This window comes from Phyllostomus discolor, chromosome 6 (genome assembly GCF_004126475.2).
Source record: "Phyllostomus discolor isolate MPI-MPIP mPhyDis1 chromosome 6, mPhyDis1.pri.v3, whole genome shotgun sequence".
In the NCBI taxonomy this organism is placed as follows: Eukaryota; Metazoa; Chordata; class Mammalia; order Chiroptera; family Phyllostomidae; genus Phyllostomus; species Phyllostomus discolor.
Genome location: NC_040908.2, coordinates 160,664,251 through 160,685,511, shown reverse-complemented (window position 1 = coordinate 160,685,511; position 21,261 = coordinate 160,664,251). Strand labels below are relative to the sequence as shown.

The following is a 21,261-nucleotide window of genomic DNA, read 5'->3' as shown; positions in this document are numbered from 1 at the left end:
AATTCTTTACTGCATTGGGAGGAAGAAGCCAGTTTCTGGGAGTTTGTCCCATAACAGAAATAGTTGATTTTGTGATAGGAATAGAGGAAATACAAGACCAGCCTCTATGTAGCATTGTGTAGTAACAGAAAGTGAAGGAGTGCTAAAACAACAACAGCAACAACAAAAACAAAAACCTGGCAAAGGAATGAAGCTCTGTCAATGGGACACAAACAGAAAGAGCAACGAACGGTGAAAGCTGAAGAATCTGAGCCAAAACCAAACCTAGTATTGGTTATTTTCCATAATAAAAAGTAAATACATGAGAACACTAAGAAAACTCAGCAAATACCCTGGCATAGCTCAGTGGATTGAGTGCGGGCTGCGAACCAAAGTGTCGAAGGTTCGATTCCCAGTCAGGGTACATGCCTGGGTTGCAGGCCATGACACCAGCAACCCCACAGTGATGTTTCTCTCTCTCTCTCTTTCTACCTCCCTTCTCTCTCTAAAAATAAATTAAAAAAATAAAAACAAATCTTTAAAAAGAATAAGAAAACTCAGCAAATAAATAATTGAGGAAAAGATACAAATCCGGCTGATATCAGGTGATGAAAAAGCATTTCATTTTAGTCTCTGAAAACTGTAATTCCAGTCACATTGTTACAGAACAAACAAGGGGGGCCTGGGACAATATACTATTATTGAAAGAAGGCCCCGGGTCCGTTATGTCCGCCACCCTAGGAAAGACGTCTCGTAATGCCAGAGATTTGTGAAAAGGAAAGGAAATGTTTATTTAATGCTATACAAACTTAAAGTAGTGACCTAATGTCTTTATCAAAAATCCTAAAGTCCCTAAAAGCACCCACAAACACACACAGTCCTTCCTTCCTTCCCCCTTTGCCCAGTCCAGAGTACCGTATCTCAGGAAAGGAAATAGAAGTCCATGGCTCAGGCAGTCCTCTGGTTCTTCCCAGTTAGTAATCCCTCTCGACTGGGAGACCTCCCTGGGTTCCCGGCACCCTCAGCTGAGTCGCCAGGATCTCCGCTAAAACCAGGTGGTGGTTCCCCCTTCTAAAGCTATGGGGGTCCCCACTCTGGCAAAGGCACGTGGTCCTCTCTCCCAGGGCCACGGGAGTCCCCACTCTGTCCAGGCCGCATGGTTCTCCCTCTCAGGGATGCAGGAGTCTTCACTCTGCTAAAGCTGTGTGGCTCTCTCTCCAATGGCCGTGATCCTCTCTGCACCTCCACAGCCACATGGTTTTCCTTCAATGGCTGCCGTGTCTGGGTTTAAACCCCCCGCGCCAATCTTCTTCTGCAGCCCCATTTCCAACTCCTCCTACACTTGGGCACACTTGCCCTCAATCTGCTGTCTTCTCCAGCTTTTCTGGTCGCCATCGTGGGTCTGGGCAGGTGTCACCCCATGTCATGGAGCCACTCTTCTCCCAGCTCCCACCCAGGCTCTGTAACTCAGGGGACCTGCCCCCCAGTCACATCTTGGGGGGAGAACCCTTTCCATCCCCCTGGCCTTGACCATGGCCATAGCTATTTAGCATATCTAAGTGACCAGCCAAAGGCTATAGGTATGCTAAATGACCATGCCATGGATTAGCTGCAAAGCTGCCCTGCATGTTCTTGCTCTGTGCACCCCTTCTCCCAACTCACACCGGTGGGGGAAGGGGTGAAGACATCTTAAAATCTCCAGGACACCTTGAGTTCTGGACCCCATTTCAAATGCCTATTTGGGATCCCCCTCTTGGCTGCACCCTGTAACAACATCATGAGGAAATATCAGAAAATCACAACTGAAGAACATTCTGAGAAATACCTGACTAGTACTCTCAACACCACCATGGTCAACAAAAATAGGAAAAGACGGAGAGCTTGTCATAGACCAGAAGACATTAAGGAAACACAGTAATTAAATACAAACAGAGGATAGGATATTAGGAGGAAACCTAATGAAATCTGAATAAAATCTGCAGTTTAGAAAATCATACTGTGTCAATCTTGGTTTCTTAGCATTACCAATATATCCTGTAGGAAATATTAAGCAAGAATTTTATTCATTTGTATGGCTGCTATAACAAGTTACTGCAAACTTTACAGTTTGCAATCCATAAGTTCAAAAATCAGGACAAAAATCAGTTTGTTGCAAGAGTCATGCATCTTCTGGTGGCTGCTGCTATTTCAAAGTTTCATGTCACACCCCCTTTGTCTCTCCTTCCAAGGTCACATACCATACTCCTCCTTTAACCTTTATCTGTGGACACTTCTCCCTGACTTCCTCTTAGGTTTCCATGGGAGTGCCTTTAGGGTCCACACAGATGATCCCAGATTAAATCCTTACTTCAATCACATCCACACAGTCCTTTCAGGCTAGAGAAGGTAACTCTGGAAGGTTCCAGGAATGAGGATCCTTTTGCAGGCTGTTATGCAGACTGTCACAGGGTTGTACTGAATCTGCCCTGTTTTAACTTTTTTTTCTCTAACTCTAAAAGAATCCCAAAATTAAATGATCATTTAAAATAAGATTTTAAAATGGTTCAACAGGGGAAATAGCACCACAAAGACAGAAGTGAATATTTGTGTTCTGCTACTCAGCCCCCAAAACACCAGCAGGAGAATATTAGCTTCTCCAAGCAAAATCTTACAAATAGTGAGCTACTGAAGCCTCTTATTCTATTGAGACAGCAAATTAGACAAAGGCACATATTTGTGTGGGTAGGTTTTGTACAGTATAGAGGTCCCTGAGAATCAATATTAAAAGCATAAAATTTAACCCCTGAACTAGCATGTTGACTGTGCTATATTTTTCTTATTATAGATACTGCCATGTTTATATTCTATATAGATATTTACAATTATTTTACTTAGGTACATTCCACATGTACAAAGTATTTTCAAACATAATAAGATATGAGCATTTAAATAATCTCTTATTCAATGTCTTTTTCTGATTTTATTTGACATTTTAGTTGTTGCCACTTAATGAGACATCATTTCTAAGTAAAACTATATAATTGTTGCAGATGATTCATTTGCTTTTGGGATCAGAGAAATCTTTGTGTCCAAACGTTGGGGTGCACACAATGAGTGGGAAGGCACAGGAAAGTAGAAAATGAGCTGTCCTGCTTAAAATGCACTGTACATCTGCCTAGAAAGTATCTGTTATGGATGATACACTACAATCACCAATAGTTTAAAAATTCACCATACGGTTACAGCTGGACTCAACCTTTAATACTTTTATTCATTTCACTAATAGCTATTGAAATTGAGTATGGAATAGACACTCATTTAGGTACTGTGGATGGTGTTGCAAACAAAACAGATAGAGCCACTGCTTTCATAGAGTCTAAGTGGTAGTGGGGGAAGAGACATAATAAAGTGGACAAGCAGACATTCAAGAGGTGATGACTCATGAGGGCCATGAAGAACAACCTAGAGTGCCATGGCTGGGAGCCTCAGTAAGTTGGAGTGTCATCCCTCACACCAAAACTTGCAGGTTCCAGTTCCTGTGAGGGCACATACCTAGGCTGGGGGTTCCATCCCTGGTCAGGGTGTTTCTCTGTATTCCCTTCTTCTCTCTCTAGTATCAATAAAAACAAGTCCTTTGGTGAGAATATTTTTTTATCATTTTTTACTCTTATTTCATTACAGTTGTCTCAATTTTTACCCTTTTGCCCTCCTCCCCCTAACCCATCACCCACTTCCCACTCTGCTGTCTATGTCTGTGGGTCATTCATACATGTTCTTTGCCTAGTCTCTTCCTCTTCATTCCAACATTATCCCCCTCCCCACCTCTGGTCACTTGCAGTCTGATCCATATTTTCTTGTCTGTGGTCATGAACAAAAGGGGAGAGAATTTTTTAAACAAAATAAGTCAGAGGGAAAGGATATTCTGCATGGCAATAAACAATGACCATTTTACAAAGGTGGTCAAGAAAGAAGCCTACGATACAGTAATATTTAAGCACCAACCTTAATGCAGTAAGGGAACATTCCACATGAGGGAGAGTAAGTACAAATGCCCTGAGGCACAAACATGTTTGGTGTTGTCACATTAAAATATAGGAAGAAAATCAGTGTGAATGAAGTAGGGTAAAAGAATGGGGGAGTAATATTAAGAATAGTATGGTAAGTGGAGAAGCCGAAGAACTGCTATGTATGACCCATAGACAAGAACACTGATGAAGGGAATATGGTGCAAGGGCGCAAAAAGCATGGAGAGGAATAAAAGGGACAAGAAAATGGGACAACTGTAATAGCATAATCAATGAAGCATATTTAAATAATATTTTTAAAAGATCATTTAAGTCACAAAATTAGACAAAATATCAGCATTCACCATTTCCAAACATTTCCAGAAGCAAAATGTACAACATTATTGGTTTCTATTTGAACATGCAGGTATCCTCCTGGGGCACATGGGTGCACTTTGCTCATGGTCTTCTTTGTGGCCCTATTTTATGAGTGCTTGCATTGAGCTGTTAGAAAAAAAAGTGCATGTTGAATGAGTGAATAAAAAAATATCCTTAAGAAGGTTTTTGACAAGTGAACCCCAAGACATCTTAGCCTTTTCTGTTCAGGTACATTTCTGGAAATAATGTTTCTCATTTTTAGGACAGGAGACTTTGGAAAGGGTAAGGTGACTACTTTGGGACCTTATTTTCCTGTGGGCTTAATGAAACTAGGTTACTGTGCATTGCACAATGTTCAATCATAATCCTAAAGACAGATTTGCCTTTAAGACAACCTTTATGAGTGCACTCTTGACCTCCTTGTTCCTCAGGCTGTAGACCAGAGGGTTCAGCATGGGGATGACCATTGTGTAAAACACAGATGTAATTTTGTCTGTGTCCATGGAATGGCTGGAGCTGGGCTGTAAGTACATGAAGATGACAGTCCCATAGAAGATGGAGACTGAAGTGAAGTGGGAGGCACAGGTGGACAGAGCCTTCTGATACCCTGAAGATGAGTGCATCTTTAGGATGGTGATAAATATAAACATGTAGGAAATCAAGATAACCAGAAGTGCAAAAGAGATGTTGAAGCTTGCTACACAAAGAAAAACCAGCTCATTAACATGTCTGTCAGAGCAAGAGAGAACCATGACTGCTGGAATATCACAGAAAAAGTGATGGACCACATTAGACTCACAGAAAGAGAGGCTGAATATGGCCCCAATTTGGATGGAGGCACTCAAGAACCCGCAGACATTGCAACCTATGGCCAGACTCGCACACAGACCAGTTGTCATGGTGGTGGTGTAATGCAGGGGTTTGCACACTGCTACATAGCGGTCATAGGCCATGGAGGCCAAGAGGTTATTTTCCACAGTCCCAAAGGATGCAAAAAAGAACATCTGAGCAGCACATGCATTGTAGGAGATGACCTGGTGTCCTACAAGAAATCCAGCCATGACTGTAGGAGTGACAGCTGAAGACTAACACAAATCCATCAGAGACAGGTTACTGAGGAAAAAGTACATGGGAGTGTGCAGATGAGAGTCTAGCAGAATCAGCACCATAATTCCCAAATTCGAAATCAATGTGATGAGGTAGATGACAGTGAACATGATGAAGAGGGGGACCTGCAGCTCTGGGTCATTGGTTAGTCCAAGGAGGATGAATTCAGTCACTTCCGTAGTGTTCTCCATCACTGTGGAGAAGCACAAAATGCTCAGTGGCTAGGAGAAGAATGAAACAGTGACAAAGACACTTAAATCAAGGAGGTACGTACAATATGTATTGTTTTGTTAAAGCAATACTTATATTTCAATATTCTCCAGATAAAATAGGGGCTTCATAAACAAAGTGCATTAAGTATATATATGTTTACATTTTGTTGAATCTGAAGATTCCTTATGGAAAATTTCCCTAATTTTCAAGTTCATAAGTTTATAAATTGTGATATAGAAAATTAAATAACTACATGAATGGCTTATCCACAGTGAATGTACCTGTGAATCAACTTTTCCAAGGCATAGTAAAGACATGTACTTGCATGTTGGTCACCTGTCAGAAACAATTCCATGTACTTCAAAAGTATATACATTATGTCCTCTTAAGATTATTGTGTTTATTTTGTTATGACATCCATTTAAATTAGGATGCACAAGAGGCTAAGTAATTTTTTATATCCAAATGCATATAATTGACAAGCCATGCTTTGGATCCAATCCTACCTTTGAATCTATACTCAGCAATTTCTAAGTGTGATGGTCTTAATTATATTTAAATGAAATTGAATTCTACTCAATGTACAGTTACCCCTCATCTCCTTTGGTTTAAACTCAGTGTTTGGGGCTTCATAGTATCATAACTGAGAGATTTACAGGGTAGGAACATACACAACCAAGAAACACAATTCTGAAGAGAAGGCAAAGCATTTGGTACAGAGCTTGGACTCTGGGCTGAGGTGTGTACTAATCTAACTATTTACTACCTAGGAATCATTCATCTTAACTCAATTTACCTGAACCTCATATGCTCATCTGTAAAATTAAGACAGTAATAAAACCTACTTCATTTGTAGTGTTATTGTGAGAATTAAATAAGGTAATATATTAAAAAAAAAAACAGGAAAACTCTGGGTTTGGCACAGTCTGATGAGGGCTAGCTATAATATTACTGTTAGGATGGTATGATTGTCTCTATGGTGGTTTAGGAAAAACGGGTGGTGACCTGCAGGTCTTCAAGTGTGGAAGGGGTTTAAAGTCTTAAAGCCTTCCTCTTCAGTTTGCCTTTTCTCACACCCTGACATCACTGAGGTTTTCTGTGCCTCCAGTTTCTCCAGTTCTTTGCTTCACGCATAGTAATGTCTGGTTCAGCAATTCCATGTGAGTCCTTATTTTGCTTAGTTCTTCCTTGAAAGCCACGTTTGAGCTTGAAATAGGCCCTTTTTCCTAAACTTATTCTTTTCCTGTTATTCTCATCTCAGAGCACAATCACAGAAATCTGGGTTGAAATTTCCTAGTTTGTTTTCTAGCCATAGCCTCCAGGTTTGCTTTGGTAGAGAGATTCATGTTTAAATTTTTGTGTAATTGTTCTTGAGTGAAAACAAGTTTTTAATCTTTTTAATCTAAATTTAAGGTCTTTAGAAGAACACCCACCATGCACTAATCATTATTCTCCACCATTGTGGAGGATAATGATTATCTTCTCTCTTATCTTCATTGTACAAGCCTAGCCCCTAAAGTCATTAGGTTTGTCAACCTCTGACAACCATACACTCTTGTGGAATATATTATGTTCTGCAAATGATAATAAATATGATGGGTATATATAATTACATTTAGGTATGTGTACATATATGTATTTAAATAAACACAACTCTGTTTAATCCTCACAATACTGTTGTAAGGTAGGTGACATTATAATTGCCTTTTGACCATTAAGACAACTGAAGGCTAGTGAAGCTATGTAAAACTCTATAATTGCACAGCTAGCATGAGGAAAGTTCAAGATTTATGATTTAAATTCATCTGTGACCAAATCAAAAGCCTTAGCCACCTCAGCATCAACACTTGTACATGTGTTCGTAACATTGTAATAAGGATGATATTATGGGGAAAATAGTACAATGGATCATGCTGATTCCATTACAAAACTTCAGTGGTTTAAAGGAAGGTTTTCCACTCTCTTGTGTTTGTATTAAACCTCCAGTGAAAGTACAACAGATAGTAAATAAGGTGAATTAAGACTCATTCAATAAGAGTGTTACCTTTTTCTTTGGCTAATCTTTTCTAGGAAAGCAACAAAATGATATTCCATAAATATAACTACTCTTTTTACTAAAGTGTTGACATTTAAACCCTAGCTCAATTCAGTGTTTTAGAAAAAAATGTTCAAAACACCTGGCTGTGTGCTCAAATAACTCATAGTAGGTACAGCTGTCCCATGGATTTTGCATAAATGACAGTTCTCACTAACAATGTGTATGAAATGTAGAAGCTTACCTTGCTCCTGCAGTAGAGAGGACAGTCAATCCTGAATAGTGCTTCTGAAATCTGAAATCTAGACATGGAACTGTATATATATGTATACTATTGGTGATGTTCTCTATTAAGTGTGGTGAAAAAGAATCCAAGATCTCTAAAACAAGTAAAGGTGGAGGAAACCCACAAAATGAAGTCACAAAACTGAGCACAAGTCTTGAATCCACCATTAATTCTCACTGTGCTTTGGAGGAGTCTCTTGTCCTCTCCTTAATTTTAAAATAAAGAATAAAATTACCACTCTCATTTAGTTTACAGAAATGTTTGTAAAGAGCAAATTAAGAAAGCTCTTTAAAACAAATAGGGATCATCATTTTAAAATCAATCAATGCAAGATTCATCTTGAGATATTTTCCCTGGCTACCACTGCAGGCTTATAGCAAATCCTGAGATCAGGGGTAGAGGAAAGGCCCACATGCACTAGCAATGATTAGCATTCAGAAAGTAAATGATAGCCAAGGCACCTTAGCACTGTCTGGTCCCTTTAAAATGATTTCATGTTGAGTCATATTGGGATTTCAAAGGCTGACTCATGGGAATTAGAAGGAGCCTTAGAGACATGTGATTCTTTGGGGATGTCTCCCATGATGTTTTCTATAAAACTCTCATCCCAAGTTCTAAAAAAAGAAGCAACTAAATTACCTGTGGGAACTGAGCTGGATATGAAGAGGGTTCATATGTTTTCATACTAGTTGTTACTGATCATTTTTTTTATTTTCTAGTTACAGTATCATTTATAGACAACAATAATATCTATAGTGTTTAGTGTATAAATATTCAGGTTTGCTCAAATATATATGGTCATGTAATCATGAACAAAATCATCACATAGAGGAGTTCCATGATCAAAGAAAAACCCTGAGTTTCCCTTGATGATCAACTCCTTCTCCCACACACTGTCCCAGCCACAAACGTTTATGTCCAAATAATTTTGCCTTTGCAAGAATGTCTTTTTTTTAATTTTTTTTATTTTAATCATTGTTCAAATAGAGTTTTCTCTCCCCTACTCCCATTCCAGCCCACCCACCCAACCCTCCGCCCTTGTCCCCCATTACCACCCACCCCTAGTTTTTGTCCATGTGTCCTCCAAATTAGTTCCTGTAAACCCTACCCTTTCCCCCCTGAAATTCCCTCCTCTCTCCCCTCTGGTCACTGTCAGACGATCCCCTATTTCAGTGTCTTTGGTTATATTTTGCTAGTTTTTTTTGTTTTCTTTTGTTGTTTATATTCCTGTTAAAGGGGATATCATGTGGTATTTATCTTTCACTGTCTGGCTTGTTTCGCTTAGCATAATGCTTTCCAGCTCCATCCATGCTCTTGCAAAGGGTAGGAGCTCCTTCTTTCTCTTTGCTGCATAGAATTCCATTGTGTAAATGTACCATAGTTTTTTGATCCATTCATTTACTGATGGGCATCTAGGTTGCTTCCAGCACCTAGCTATTGTAAATTGTGCTGCTATGAACATTGGGATGCATAGGTTCTTTTGGATTGTTGTTTTAGTATTCTTAGAATAGAGTCCCAGCAGTGGAATTGCAGGGTCAAAAGGCAGATCCATTTTTAGTTTTCTGAGGAAGTTCCAAACTGCTTTCCATAGTGGTTGTACCAGTCTACAGTCCCACCAACAGTGCACTAGGGACCCCCTTTCTCCACAACCTCTCCAACTCTTGTTGTTTGTTGCTTTGTTTATGATGGCCATTCTGACTGGTGTGAAGTGGTATCTCATTGTGGTTTTAATCTGCATCTCTCTGATGGCTAGCAATATTGGGCATCGTTTCATGTGTCTTTGGATTTTCTGTATGTCCTCCTTGGAGATGTGTCTGTTCAAGTCCTTTGCCCATTTTTTAATTGGGTTACTTGTCTTCTTAGAGTGGTGTCGTGTAAGTTCTTTATATATTTTGGAGATTAAACCCTTGTCTGAGGTATCATTGGCAAATATGTTTTCCATACAGTTGGTTCTCTTTTTATTGCAAGAATGTCTTATAAATAAAAGCCTAGTCTACATAGCTCTTGTGTCTGGCCTCTTTCACTTAGCATGGTGTTTGTGTGTTGAGCAGGGAATCCTTTTTTCAATTATATTTGTTCAAACTGTTGAAACCTCAAAGACAGAGGCCAAGGAGATCTCTCACACCACCATCCCTCTGATGTCACCTCCCAGACTTTTCCTTTTCAAAACGACATGAGTTATACTGGATTCCAAGATTAACAGCTCCATTAGGACTTGATCTTACCTAATTAAATCAGCTAAAATGTTATTTCCAAACAAGGTTCCATTTTGAAGTACTGAGGATTACTCCCACAAATGAATTTATTACGAACATAAATCTCTACCTGTAATATATTATTAGTAAAATCTCTTTTATTACTGCTGAATAGTATTCCAATGTGAGTATATATCTCACATTGTTGTTATCAGATATATATACTTGTGAGATATATATATACATATATATATATATAATCACAGATTGTACATTTCTCAGTTGCAAGGCATTTGGGTGGGTTCCAATATTTGGATATTTTGCATAAAATTACTAAATATCTGTCTAATGTTGGTTTTTCATTGCACTTAGGTAATTTGTATCAGTTGGATTGCTTGATCAGATGGTAAGTATATGTTTAATTGAATGGAATTGAGTATTTCCTTATCCATGTTCTATGTGGTTTTTCATCATTAAATGTGGGATATTGAAATCTTCCACTATTATTGTGTTACTATTTCTCACTTCAATTGTGTGAACTGTTTACTTCCTATGTGGGGTAGATTTGATGCATATGTATTTATAATCATTATATCTTGCTGGACAATTTAGCTTTTCATCACTGTATAAGTCTTTCTTTGTCTCTTCTTATGGTTTTTGAGTTCAAGTCTATTTTGTCTTTTGTAAATATGACCACTCTTGCCCTTTGCAGTAAGGAATTGCTGGACAGGAAGGTGAGGCAGTTGCCACTGGGCCCCTAAATTGTCAGCTAGCTGTAACTTGGGCAAAGATCTAACAGTATGAATGGGAACTGGGTGAGAATTGGCAGCCCCTATCCCCTCCGTTTTGCCTAATGGGAACAGTCTTTGTATAACGTGAACCTGGGCAAGATGAGATGTCAGTGTCCTGTCCCTGGTAGGGTGGACCTGCAGCTCTACACTGATACCTGGAGTTAGAGAGTAGCTCTGCTTCTTGGTTGTGTTTCTCTGAAGTAGAACTTCTATCACACAGGTGGGGGGAATAGAGGAAAGGGGCAGATCATAGCTTGAATGCTACTGACTTGGTTCTTAGCAAGTTGGGTAGCTTTCCTGGAAAATTTTTTCTCCATTTGCTATTTGTCCTCAAGGCCATTTCAAGGAACTTGAACTTATTAGGTTATAAAAATACTTTTTTACCCATGTTTTTGTTTCATGGGAAACAAGGCCCATTGAGCTCTTTACAATGGTATGTAGATGGCCTACCACTAAAATTATCTTTTGTAAGCTTGTTGATATTTTTATTGTTGACACTATTACCCTTATCCCCATTTCTCTCCTTTGCCCAACTCTATCCAGCCTTCACCTCCCCCTTGCCTCTAAGGATCACCACACCATTGTCTGCCTCTATAGGTTATGCATATGAGGTCTGTCTGGGAAAAGTCCAGCCATTGTGAATATAAGGAAAATGGTTTGAGTGACTTTGATGTAACCTGGAAGCCAAGGAGAATGGACTGGCGTGTGCATGCATGAACAATGATGACTTCACTGTGCCAGTCAGTGGAGGCAGTAGATGCCTTTGAGTGAGTGTGTGTACTCTATGGGCATCACTTTCAAAATGACTGAGCCAGTAGAGCAACTAATGTACATCAAATATTGCATTGAGCTTGAACATTTCTCCATGAAAAGTATTTGGAAGACTCAGTCGGGTATACCTCTGGGCAACTGGTGATTGGCAGCTTCATCATGATTATGCACCCACTCAAGCACCATGTCTCATGCAGAGTTTTTTGGTGAAACATGAAATCATCCAGGTGACTCAGCCACCTATAGACCTGATATAGCAACCTGCAGAGTCACAAGATGAAAAGCCCTCTCCATCTACCCCATAGATTGTTATTCTATGCTAACCTGATAATGAATATTAAACTTCTTAGAAAATTACCAAAGATACTAATTTTTTAAAATAAGGAAATCTGAGCCTTCCTGATGTCTACCTCATTCTTCTTGGTTTGCCTCCAGAATTTCCATTTGGTTACTTCTTATACTTTTTGTCTCGATTAATATTCTCTATTTTCTGATACCAAGTATTCCTGATTTCCTTTGTTTTTTTCTCCAAGATGTTCTTTAGTTCTTTAAGTATATTTCAGATATTTGTCTTAAAAGGGATGAAAAATTATAGCCTACTGAAAAATAAACCTTCAGATAAATGAGTGTAAAGTTTGGATATACCATATTCATGGATCAGGAGACTTAAAGTTGGCTGCTTTTAGACTCCATGGGATCACAATTGAAACCCATGGAAGGCTTTTTTCAGTATAAATATTGACATGCTGATTATAAATGTATATGTAATTACAAAACTAATAAGCAAAATAATTATGAAAAATAAAAACAAAGCATGAATATTAAAGTTATTTCATTTCACAACTAACTAGAACATATAGTGATGAAGACAGTGTAGCATTAGGGAAAAGATGGACTCATAAATAAATGGAACAGTTTAGAGCATCCAGATAGGATTCAAAGATATATAATCAACTAATTTTTATACAAGATGCAAAGACAAGTACATGACAAAAATTTGTTTTTCAAAAAATTTTGTTCCAACAGCTGTCAGTTCACACACACTGAAAGAACTGAATATTAAATGTAAAGTGAAACTATATGTTGCACCTTAAACCTCTACAGAAATGTCTTCAAGTGTTATTGGGATTAAGAATTGACCAACAGAAGCAACCAGATGCACCTGCAAACTGTAGAACATTCTTAAACTGGAACACTGTTCAGTAACAAAATAGAATAATATTGATTTGTCCACCAATATGGATGAACCTAAAGTAGATTTTAATGTGAAAGAAGCAAGACCTAAAGGCTCTTTGTTGTGTGATTCTATGTACATAAGAGAGATGGAAAAAAGCTCAATGATTTCTAAGGGTTGGAAGAGTGGAAAATGATTGTCTATAACAGGGATAAAGAAGAAAATTTTAGAATAATAAAATTAATCTCCATGATAATGGGCTGGTGAACACATGACTCTGCATTTGTTAAACCCACAGAACTATACACAGCAAAGCATGAAATCTAATATACACAAATTAGAAAGAACCAGCCAGGAGGACAGGAGAATCCCAGGAGTGAACATGGAGTCTTTTAAAAACCTGATTGTACTACAAAGGTGTGAGTTAGCCTCCCTGAAGGGAAATAGGGGATGAAAATGAGTCCAATCTAACTAGTGTTGGGAAACAATACGTATAGCAAAGTTAAAAGTAAAAGAAACCATAAAAAGGGCTACACAGTGGTATCAAGTTGATTCTTATGGGGTTATAAATTAAGAACAAACTGAAGTAGGAGGCAAAAAAGAGACAGGCTCATGGATGGAAACCAGACAGCAGGTAGTTGTGGGGAGGTTGGAGGTGGAGGATTGAGCAAAATTTAGGGAACAGGACTCATGGGCATGGACAGCAGTGTGGTGATTGCTGAGGGGAGAGGGTATAAGGGCACTAAGTGGTAATGAAAAAAAAGGGTTTTTTTTATAGATTTTATTTATTTATTTTTAGAGAGGGAAGGAAGGGAGATAGAGAGAGAGAAACATCAATGTGCGGTTGCTGGGGGTCATGGCCTGCAACCCAGGAATGTACCCTGACTGGGAATTGAACCTGTGACACTTTCGTTCCCAGCCCGTGCTCATTCCACTGAGATACGCCAGCCAGTACAATAAAGTTTAAATAAAAACAATTATGGGACTGATTTACCTGCAAACCAGTCACACGAATAAATTAATAAATGGGATTACTTGGGAACCACGTCTCTTGCTACCAGAGAAGGAATTTACATATAAGAAAAGGGAACAGTTGGGGTGAAAAGGATTGGAGCAGTGATTGTCAAACTTTTCCATCTCCTGTCACACATGACTAGTTACTAAAATTCTGCAGCATTTCAAAAAATATATTTATCACTAATGTGATTAAAATATATATATATAATTTCTATTCATTCACATGGATGGCTATTGTGGTGGCACTGTCATTTTTTAATTTGACAATCTAAGGGAAAGAGGTTTGTGCCTCTGACTAGTCAGGTATTGCTTGTTCTAAAACTTCTGTGGCACACACTTCAAAAATTGTGGATGAGAGTCAGAAACATCAGTATACAGTAGTGTTTAACTTAATATAGTTATGAGGGATAGGTAGAGTATAACCCTACATTACAAATGTATACAAAGTACATAAATACATACCTCCTACTTCTGTGCTCAAGAGCACCTGAAAGTAAAACTCCAATATAAATAAGCATTATTGGGATTCTAATTTTGGCTTTTAAATGCCACTCTTTAATAAAAAAAAGGAGCTTCTTCATAGAAATGTGAGGTAGAAAGAGTGGCCAGAGAGGAAACACAAGCAGAAAGGAGAAGGAGGGATCCATGTTGCACACAGTGCCTCAAGAGTCCTTGAAAAACTTTGTAGCTTTTCCATTGTCTGGAAAGGAAAATCTTTCAAACTGTGCTTTTATTCCAAGGCCTGAAAGGCAGGAAAAGGCCCATAATGCCTAAAGAAGAAGCCCATTAACACCTTGGGGTATTCACCCCACAAGCCTGGAAGGCTATTACCACCTTTACCTGTCAATCAATAAGTAAGTTCTTCACCCTCCTCTATCCTGCCAAATATAGAAGTCCTCAGAACAGAGGACATGTATGCTTGCCACCCTACCTCACCATAGGCCACTCCTACATTTGCTGCCTTTACTGTGTTTCACCCCAAAGCTGTGCCTTTCAGCCTCCCAGCCCCCACCTTACCTAGGCCCATTGTCTGCCCAGAAAACTGATCACCAATAAACCCTACTTACATGTTAATAGGCTCATTGATCTGTAATTCTTCACTGCATTGGCAGTAAGAACTGAGTTTCTGGGAGTTTGTCCTATAATAGAAAGAGTCGTTTTTGTGAGAGAGGTAGGGGAAATACAAAACCAGGCTCTACGTATCACTGTGTAGTATCATAAAATTAGGGAATGATGATTAAAACAAAGAGAGAAGGGATGAAGCTCTGTCAGTGGCACACAAACAGAAAGTACAACGAAAGGTAAAAGTAGAACAATCTGAGCCAAAACCAAACCTACTATTGGTTATTTTCCATAACAAAAAATAAATACATGAGAACACTAAGAAATGACTCAGCAAATAAATAATTGAGGAAAAGAGACAAATCTTGTTGATATGATGTGATGAAAAAGCATTTCATTTTGGTCTCTGAAAATTGTAATCCCACTCACATCATGAGGAAATATCAGAAAACAGCAGCTGAAGAGCATTCTGTGAAATACCTGACTAGTACTCTCAATACCACCATGGTCAACAAAAATAGTGAAAGATGGAGAGCTTGTCATGGACCAGAAGAGATTAAGGAAACACAGTAACTAAATGCAAGCAGAGGATGGGATATCAGGGGGAAACCTAATGAAATCTGAATGAAACCTGCAGTTTACAAAATCATATTGTGTCAAGCTTGGTTTCTGAGCATTACCAATATATCCTGTAGGGAATATTAAGCAAGAATTTTATTCATTTGTATGGCTGCTATAACAAGTTACTGCAAACTTTACAGTTTGCAATTCATAAGTTCAAAAATCAGGACAAAAATCAGTTTGTGGCAAGAGTCATGCATCTTCTGGTGACTGCTGGCATTTCAAGGTTGCATGTCACACCCCCTTTGTCTCACCCTCCAAGGTCACATAGCACACTCCTCCTTTAGCCTTTATCTGTGGTCACTTCTCCCTGACTTCCTCTTGGGTTTCCATAGGAGTGCCTTTAGGGTCCATACAGATGATCCCAGATTAAATCCTTACTTTAATCATATCCACACAGGCCTTTCAGGCCAGAGAAGATAACTCTGGAAGTTTTCAGGTATGAGGATGGTCCATTTGCAGGCTGTTATGCAGACTGTCACAGGGTTGCACTGAATCTGCCCTGTTTTAACCTTTTTTTCCCTAAGTCTAAAAGAATCCAAAAATTAAATGATCATTTAAAATAAGAATTAAACATGGTTCCAAGAGGGAAATAGCACCATAAAGACAGAAGTGAATATTTGTGTTATGCTACTCAGCCCCCAAAACACCAGCAGGACAATATTAGCTTCTCCAAGCAAAATCTTACAAATAGTGAGCTATTGAAGCCTCTAATTCTATTGAGACAGCAAATTAGACAAAGGCGCACATTTCTGTGGGTAGGTTTTGTATAGTATAGAGGTACCTGAGAATCAATATTAAAAGCATAGTGTTTAACCCCTAAACTAGCATATTGAATGTGCTATATTTTTATTTTGACAGATATTGGCATATTTATATTCTATATAGATATTTAGAATCATTTTACTTAGGTACATTTCACATGTACAAAGTATTTTCAAATATAATCAGATAGTGAACCTTTAAATAATCTCATATTCAATGCCTTTTAATGATTTTATTTGATGTTTTAGTTGCCACTTAAGGAGACATCACTTCTAAGTAAAACTATAAAGTCGTTATAGATGATTCATTTGCTTTTGGGATCTGAGAAATTTTTGTGTCCAAACGTTGGGGTGCACACAATGAGTGGGAAGACACAGGAAAGTATAAAATGAGCTGTGCTGCTTAAAATGCACTATACATCTGTCTAGAAGGTATCTGTTATAGATGATACACTACAATCACCAATAGTTTAAAAATTCAACATACTGGTACAGCTGAACTCAAAGCCTAATACTTTTATTCATTTTACAAATAGTTATTGAAACTGAGTATAAAATACACACTCATTTAGGTACTGTGGGTCATATTGCAAACAAAAGAGATAAAGCCACTGCTTTCATAGAGTCTAAGTGGTAGTTGGGGAAGAGAGATAAAAAGTGGACAAGCAGACATTCAATAGGTGATGACTCATGAGGGCCATGCAGAACAACCCAGAGTGCCATGGCTGGGAGCCTCAGTAAGATGGAGTGTCATCCCTCACACCAAAACTTTCAGGTTCCAGGTCCTCTGAAGGCACATACTTAGGTTGGGGGTTTGATCCCTGGTCAGAGTGTTTCTCTGTATTCCCTTCTTCTCTCTTTAAAATCAATAAAAACAAATCCATGGGTGACAATTTTTTTTAAAAGAATAACTCCAAGTGAAAGAGTATTGTGGAAGGAAATAAACAATGACTATTTTACAAAGGTGGTCAACAATAAAATCTATAATAGAGTAACATTTAAGCACCAACCTCCATGGAATAAGGGAATATTCCACACAGGGAAGAGAAAATACAAATGCCCTGAAGCTGGCACATGTTTGGTGTTGTCAGATTGCAAAATAGGAAGAAAATCAGTGTGAATGAAGAAGGGTAAAAGAATGGGGAAGTAATAAAAGATCATCCAAATCAACAAAAGCAGACATGAAATATCAGCACTAACTACTTCAAAGCATTTCCAGAAGCAAAATGTACAACATTATTGGTTTCAACTTGAACATGTAGGTATCCTCCTGGGGCACGTGGGTGCACTTTGCTCATGGTCTTCTTTGTGGCCCTATTTTATGTGTATTTGCATTGATGTGGTAGAAAAGAATGCATGTAGAATAGGTGAATCAACCAATCCCCTTAATGAGGTTTTTGATAAGCAAGCCCCAAGACATCTTAGCCTTTCCTGCTCAGGTACATTTCTGAGCATAATGTTTCTTATTTAAGACAAGAGACTTTCGAATGGATAAGGAGACTATTTTGGGACCTTATTTTCCTGTGGTCTTAATGAAACTAGGTTACTGTGCATTGCACAAGGCTTAAATCGTAATCCTAAAGACAGTTTTGCCATTAAGGCTACCTTTATGAGTGCACACTTGACATCCTTGTTCCTCAGGCTGTAGACCAGAGGGTTCAGCATGGGGATGACCATAGTATAAAACACAGATGTAATTTTGTCTGTGTCCATGGAATGGCTGGAGCTGGGCTGAAAGTACATGAAGATGACAGTCCCATAGAAGATGGAGACTGCAGTGAAGTGAGAGGCACAGGTGGACAGAGCCTTCTGATACCCTGAAGATGAGTGCATCTTTAGGATGGTGATAAATATGAACATGTAGGAAGTCAAAATAACCGGAAGTGCAAAAGAGATGTTGAAGCTTGCTACACAAAGAAGAACCAGCTCATTAACATGTCTGTCAGCGCAAGAGAGAACCATGACTGCTGGAATATCACAGAAAAAGTGATGGACCACATTGGACTCACAGAAAGAGAGGCTGAATGTGTTCCCAATGTGGATGGAGGCACTCAGGAACCCCCAGACATAACAACCTATGGCCAGACTCGCACACAGACCAGTTGTCATAGTGGTGGTATAATGTAGGGGTTTGCACACTGCTACATAGCGGTCATAGGCCATGGCGGCCAAGAGGTAATTTTCCACAGTCCCAAAGGATGCAAAAAAGAACATCTGAGCAGCACATGCATTGTAGGAGATGACCTGGTGTCCTACAAGAAATCCAGCCATGACTGTAGGAGTGACAGCTGAAGAGTAACACAAATCCATCAGAGACAGGTTACTGAGGAAAAAGTACATGGGAGTGTGGAGATGAGAGTCCAAGAGAATCAACACCATAATTCCCAAATTCCCAATCACTGTGGTGAGGTAGATGACAGTGGACATGATCAAGAGGGGCACCTGCAGCTCTGGGTCATTGGTCAGTCCAAGGAGGATGAACTCAGTCAGTTCCGTAATGTTCTCCATCACTGTGGAGAATCACAGAATGCTCAGTTGCTAGGACAACAATGAAACAGTGAAAAAGACACTTAAATCAAGAAATGTTCATGCAACATGTATAATATTGTTATATCAATAACTTGTATTCAAGATTCTCCAGTCAAACTATGGGCTTCATAAGAAAACAAAGTGCATTAATTATATATATGTTTAAATGTTGTTGAATCTGAAGGATCTTTATGGAAAATTTCAGTAATTTTCAAGTTCATAAGGTTATAAATTGAGATATAGAAAATTGAATAACTCGATGAAGGCTTATCCACAGTGAATGTACCTGTCAATGAACTTTTCCAAAGCCTAGTGAAAACATATACTTGCATGTTGCTCACCTGTCAGAAACAACTCAAGTACACTTTAAAAGTATGTACATTATCTCCTTTTAAGAATATTATGTTTACTTGTTATTACCTCCATTTATATTAGATGCACAAGAAGGCTGAGTCATTTTTTATATCCAAACATATTAATTGACAAGCCATTCTTTGGATCCAAGCTCACCCTTGCATCCAGACTCAGTGGTTCCTAAGTCTAATGGTCTTAATTGCATTTACATCAAATTGAATTCTACTCAATGTACAGTTACCCCTCATCTCCCTTAGTTTAAACTCAGTGCTTGGGGCTTCAAAGTGTCATAACTGAGAGATTTATAGGGTAGGAACATACACAGCTAAGAGATGCAATTCTGAAGAGAAGGCAAAGCATCTGGTACAGAGCTTAGACTCTTACCTGAGGTGTGTATTAGCCCAACTGTTTGCTGCCTTGGAATCATTAATCCTAACCTAACATACCTGAAACTTATATACTCATCTGTAAAATTGAGACAGTAACAAGACTTACTTCATTTATAGTGTTCTTGTGAGAATTAAATAAAGTAGTATATTTAAAAAAAACAAGGAAACTCTGGGTTTGGCACAGTCTGATGAGTGCTAGCTAAAATATTACTGCTAGGATGGTATGATTGTCTTTATGTTGGTTTAGGAAAAATGGGTGGCGACCTGCAGGTCTTCAAGTGTGCAGGGGGTTTAAAGTCTTAAAGCCTTCCTCTTCAGTTTGCCTTTTCTCACACCCTGGCTCCACTGAGATTTTCTCTGTCTCCAGTTTCTCCAGTTCTTTGCTTCACCCATAGTACTGTCTGGTCCAGCAATTCCATGTGAACAATTATTTTGCTTAATTCTTCCTTGCAATCCATGTTTCAGCTTGAAATCTTCCTTCTTTCTTAAACTTATTCTTTTTCCTGTTAATCTCATCTCAGAGCACAATCACAGAAATCTGGGTTGAAATTTCCCAATTTGTTTAGCCTCCAGGTTTGCTTTGGTAGTGAGATTCATGTTTAAAATTTTGTATATAATTGTTCTTGAGTGAAAACATGTTTCCAATATTTTTATTCTGAATTTGAGGTCTTTAGAAGGACACCCATCATGCACCAGTCATTGTTCACCATTGTCCTAACTCTATCATATCTTCTCTGGACAAGCCTAGCCCCTAAAGTCATTAGGTTTGTCAACCTCTGACAACCATAACCTCTTGTGGAATATATTATGTTCTGCAAACAATAATAAAAATGATGGGTATATGTAATTATATTTAGGTATGTGTACAAATATGTACTTAAAGAAACACAACTTTTTGTTTAATCCTCACAATAATGTTGTAACATAGGTCATATTATAATTCCCTTTTGACCATTAAGACAACTGAGGAGTTGAGAAGCTATGGAAAGCTCTATAATTGCACAGCTAATATGAGGAAAGTTCAAGATTCATGATTTAAATTCATCTGTGACCAAATCAAAACCCTATACCCTTAGCCACCTCACCATCACCATTTGCACATATGTGCATAACATTGTAATAAGGATGAGATTATGGGAGAAGAGTACAATGGATCATGCTGATTCGATTACAAAACTTCTGTGGTTCAAAGGAAGGCTTTCCACTCTCTTGTGTTTGTATTAAACCTCCAATAAAAGTAAAACAGTAAATAAGATGAATTAAGACTCACTCAATAAGAGCATTACCTTTTTTCTTTGACTAATCTTTTCTAGGAAAGCAACAAAATGATATTCCATAAGAATCACTACACTTCTTACTGAAGTTTTGACAATTAAACCCTACTCTCAGTGTTTTAGAAAAAAAAAGTTCAAAACACCTGGCTGTGTGCTCAAATAACTCATAGTAGGTACAACTGTCCCATGGATTTTGCATAAATGACAGTTCTCACTAACAATGTGTATGAAATGTAGAAGCTTACCTTGCTCCTGCAGTGGGAGGGACAGTCAATCCTGAAGAGTGCTTCTGAAATCTGAAATCCAGACATGGAACAATATACATATATACTCTCAGTG

At 38.5% G+C, this 21,261-nt stretch overlaps 1 protein-coding gene and 1 pseudogene across 1 annotated transcript; both read right to left on the bottom strand.

Annotated features, from left to right (window-relative positions):
- Positions 1–4,594: 4,594 nt before the first annotated feature.
- LOC114500291 lies at positions 4,595–8,047 on the bottom strand (annotated as a pseudogene).
- A 9,829-nt stretch (positions 8,048–17,876) lies between these two features.
- LOC114499100 (olfactory receptor 5B3-like) lies at positions 17,877–18,884 on the bottom strand. Its single transcript, XM_028515052.1, has one exon. The coding sequence runs from the start codon at positions 18,882–18,884 to the stop codon at positions 17,877–17,879; it is 1,008 nt and encodes a 335-aa protein (XP_028370853.1).
- Positions 18,885–21,261: the final 2,377 nt, after the last annotated feature.

Bases quoted from the DNA above. Each gene is read 5' to 3' on its own strand.
- LOC114499100 (XM_028515052.1), bottom strand. From the start codon at position 18,884: ATGGAGAACATTACGGAACTGACTGAGTTCATCCTCCTTGGACTGACC.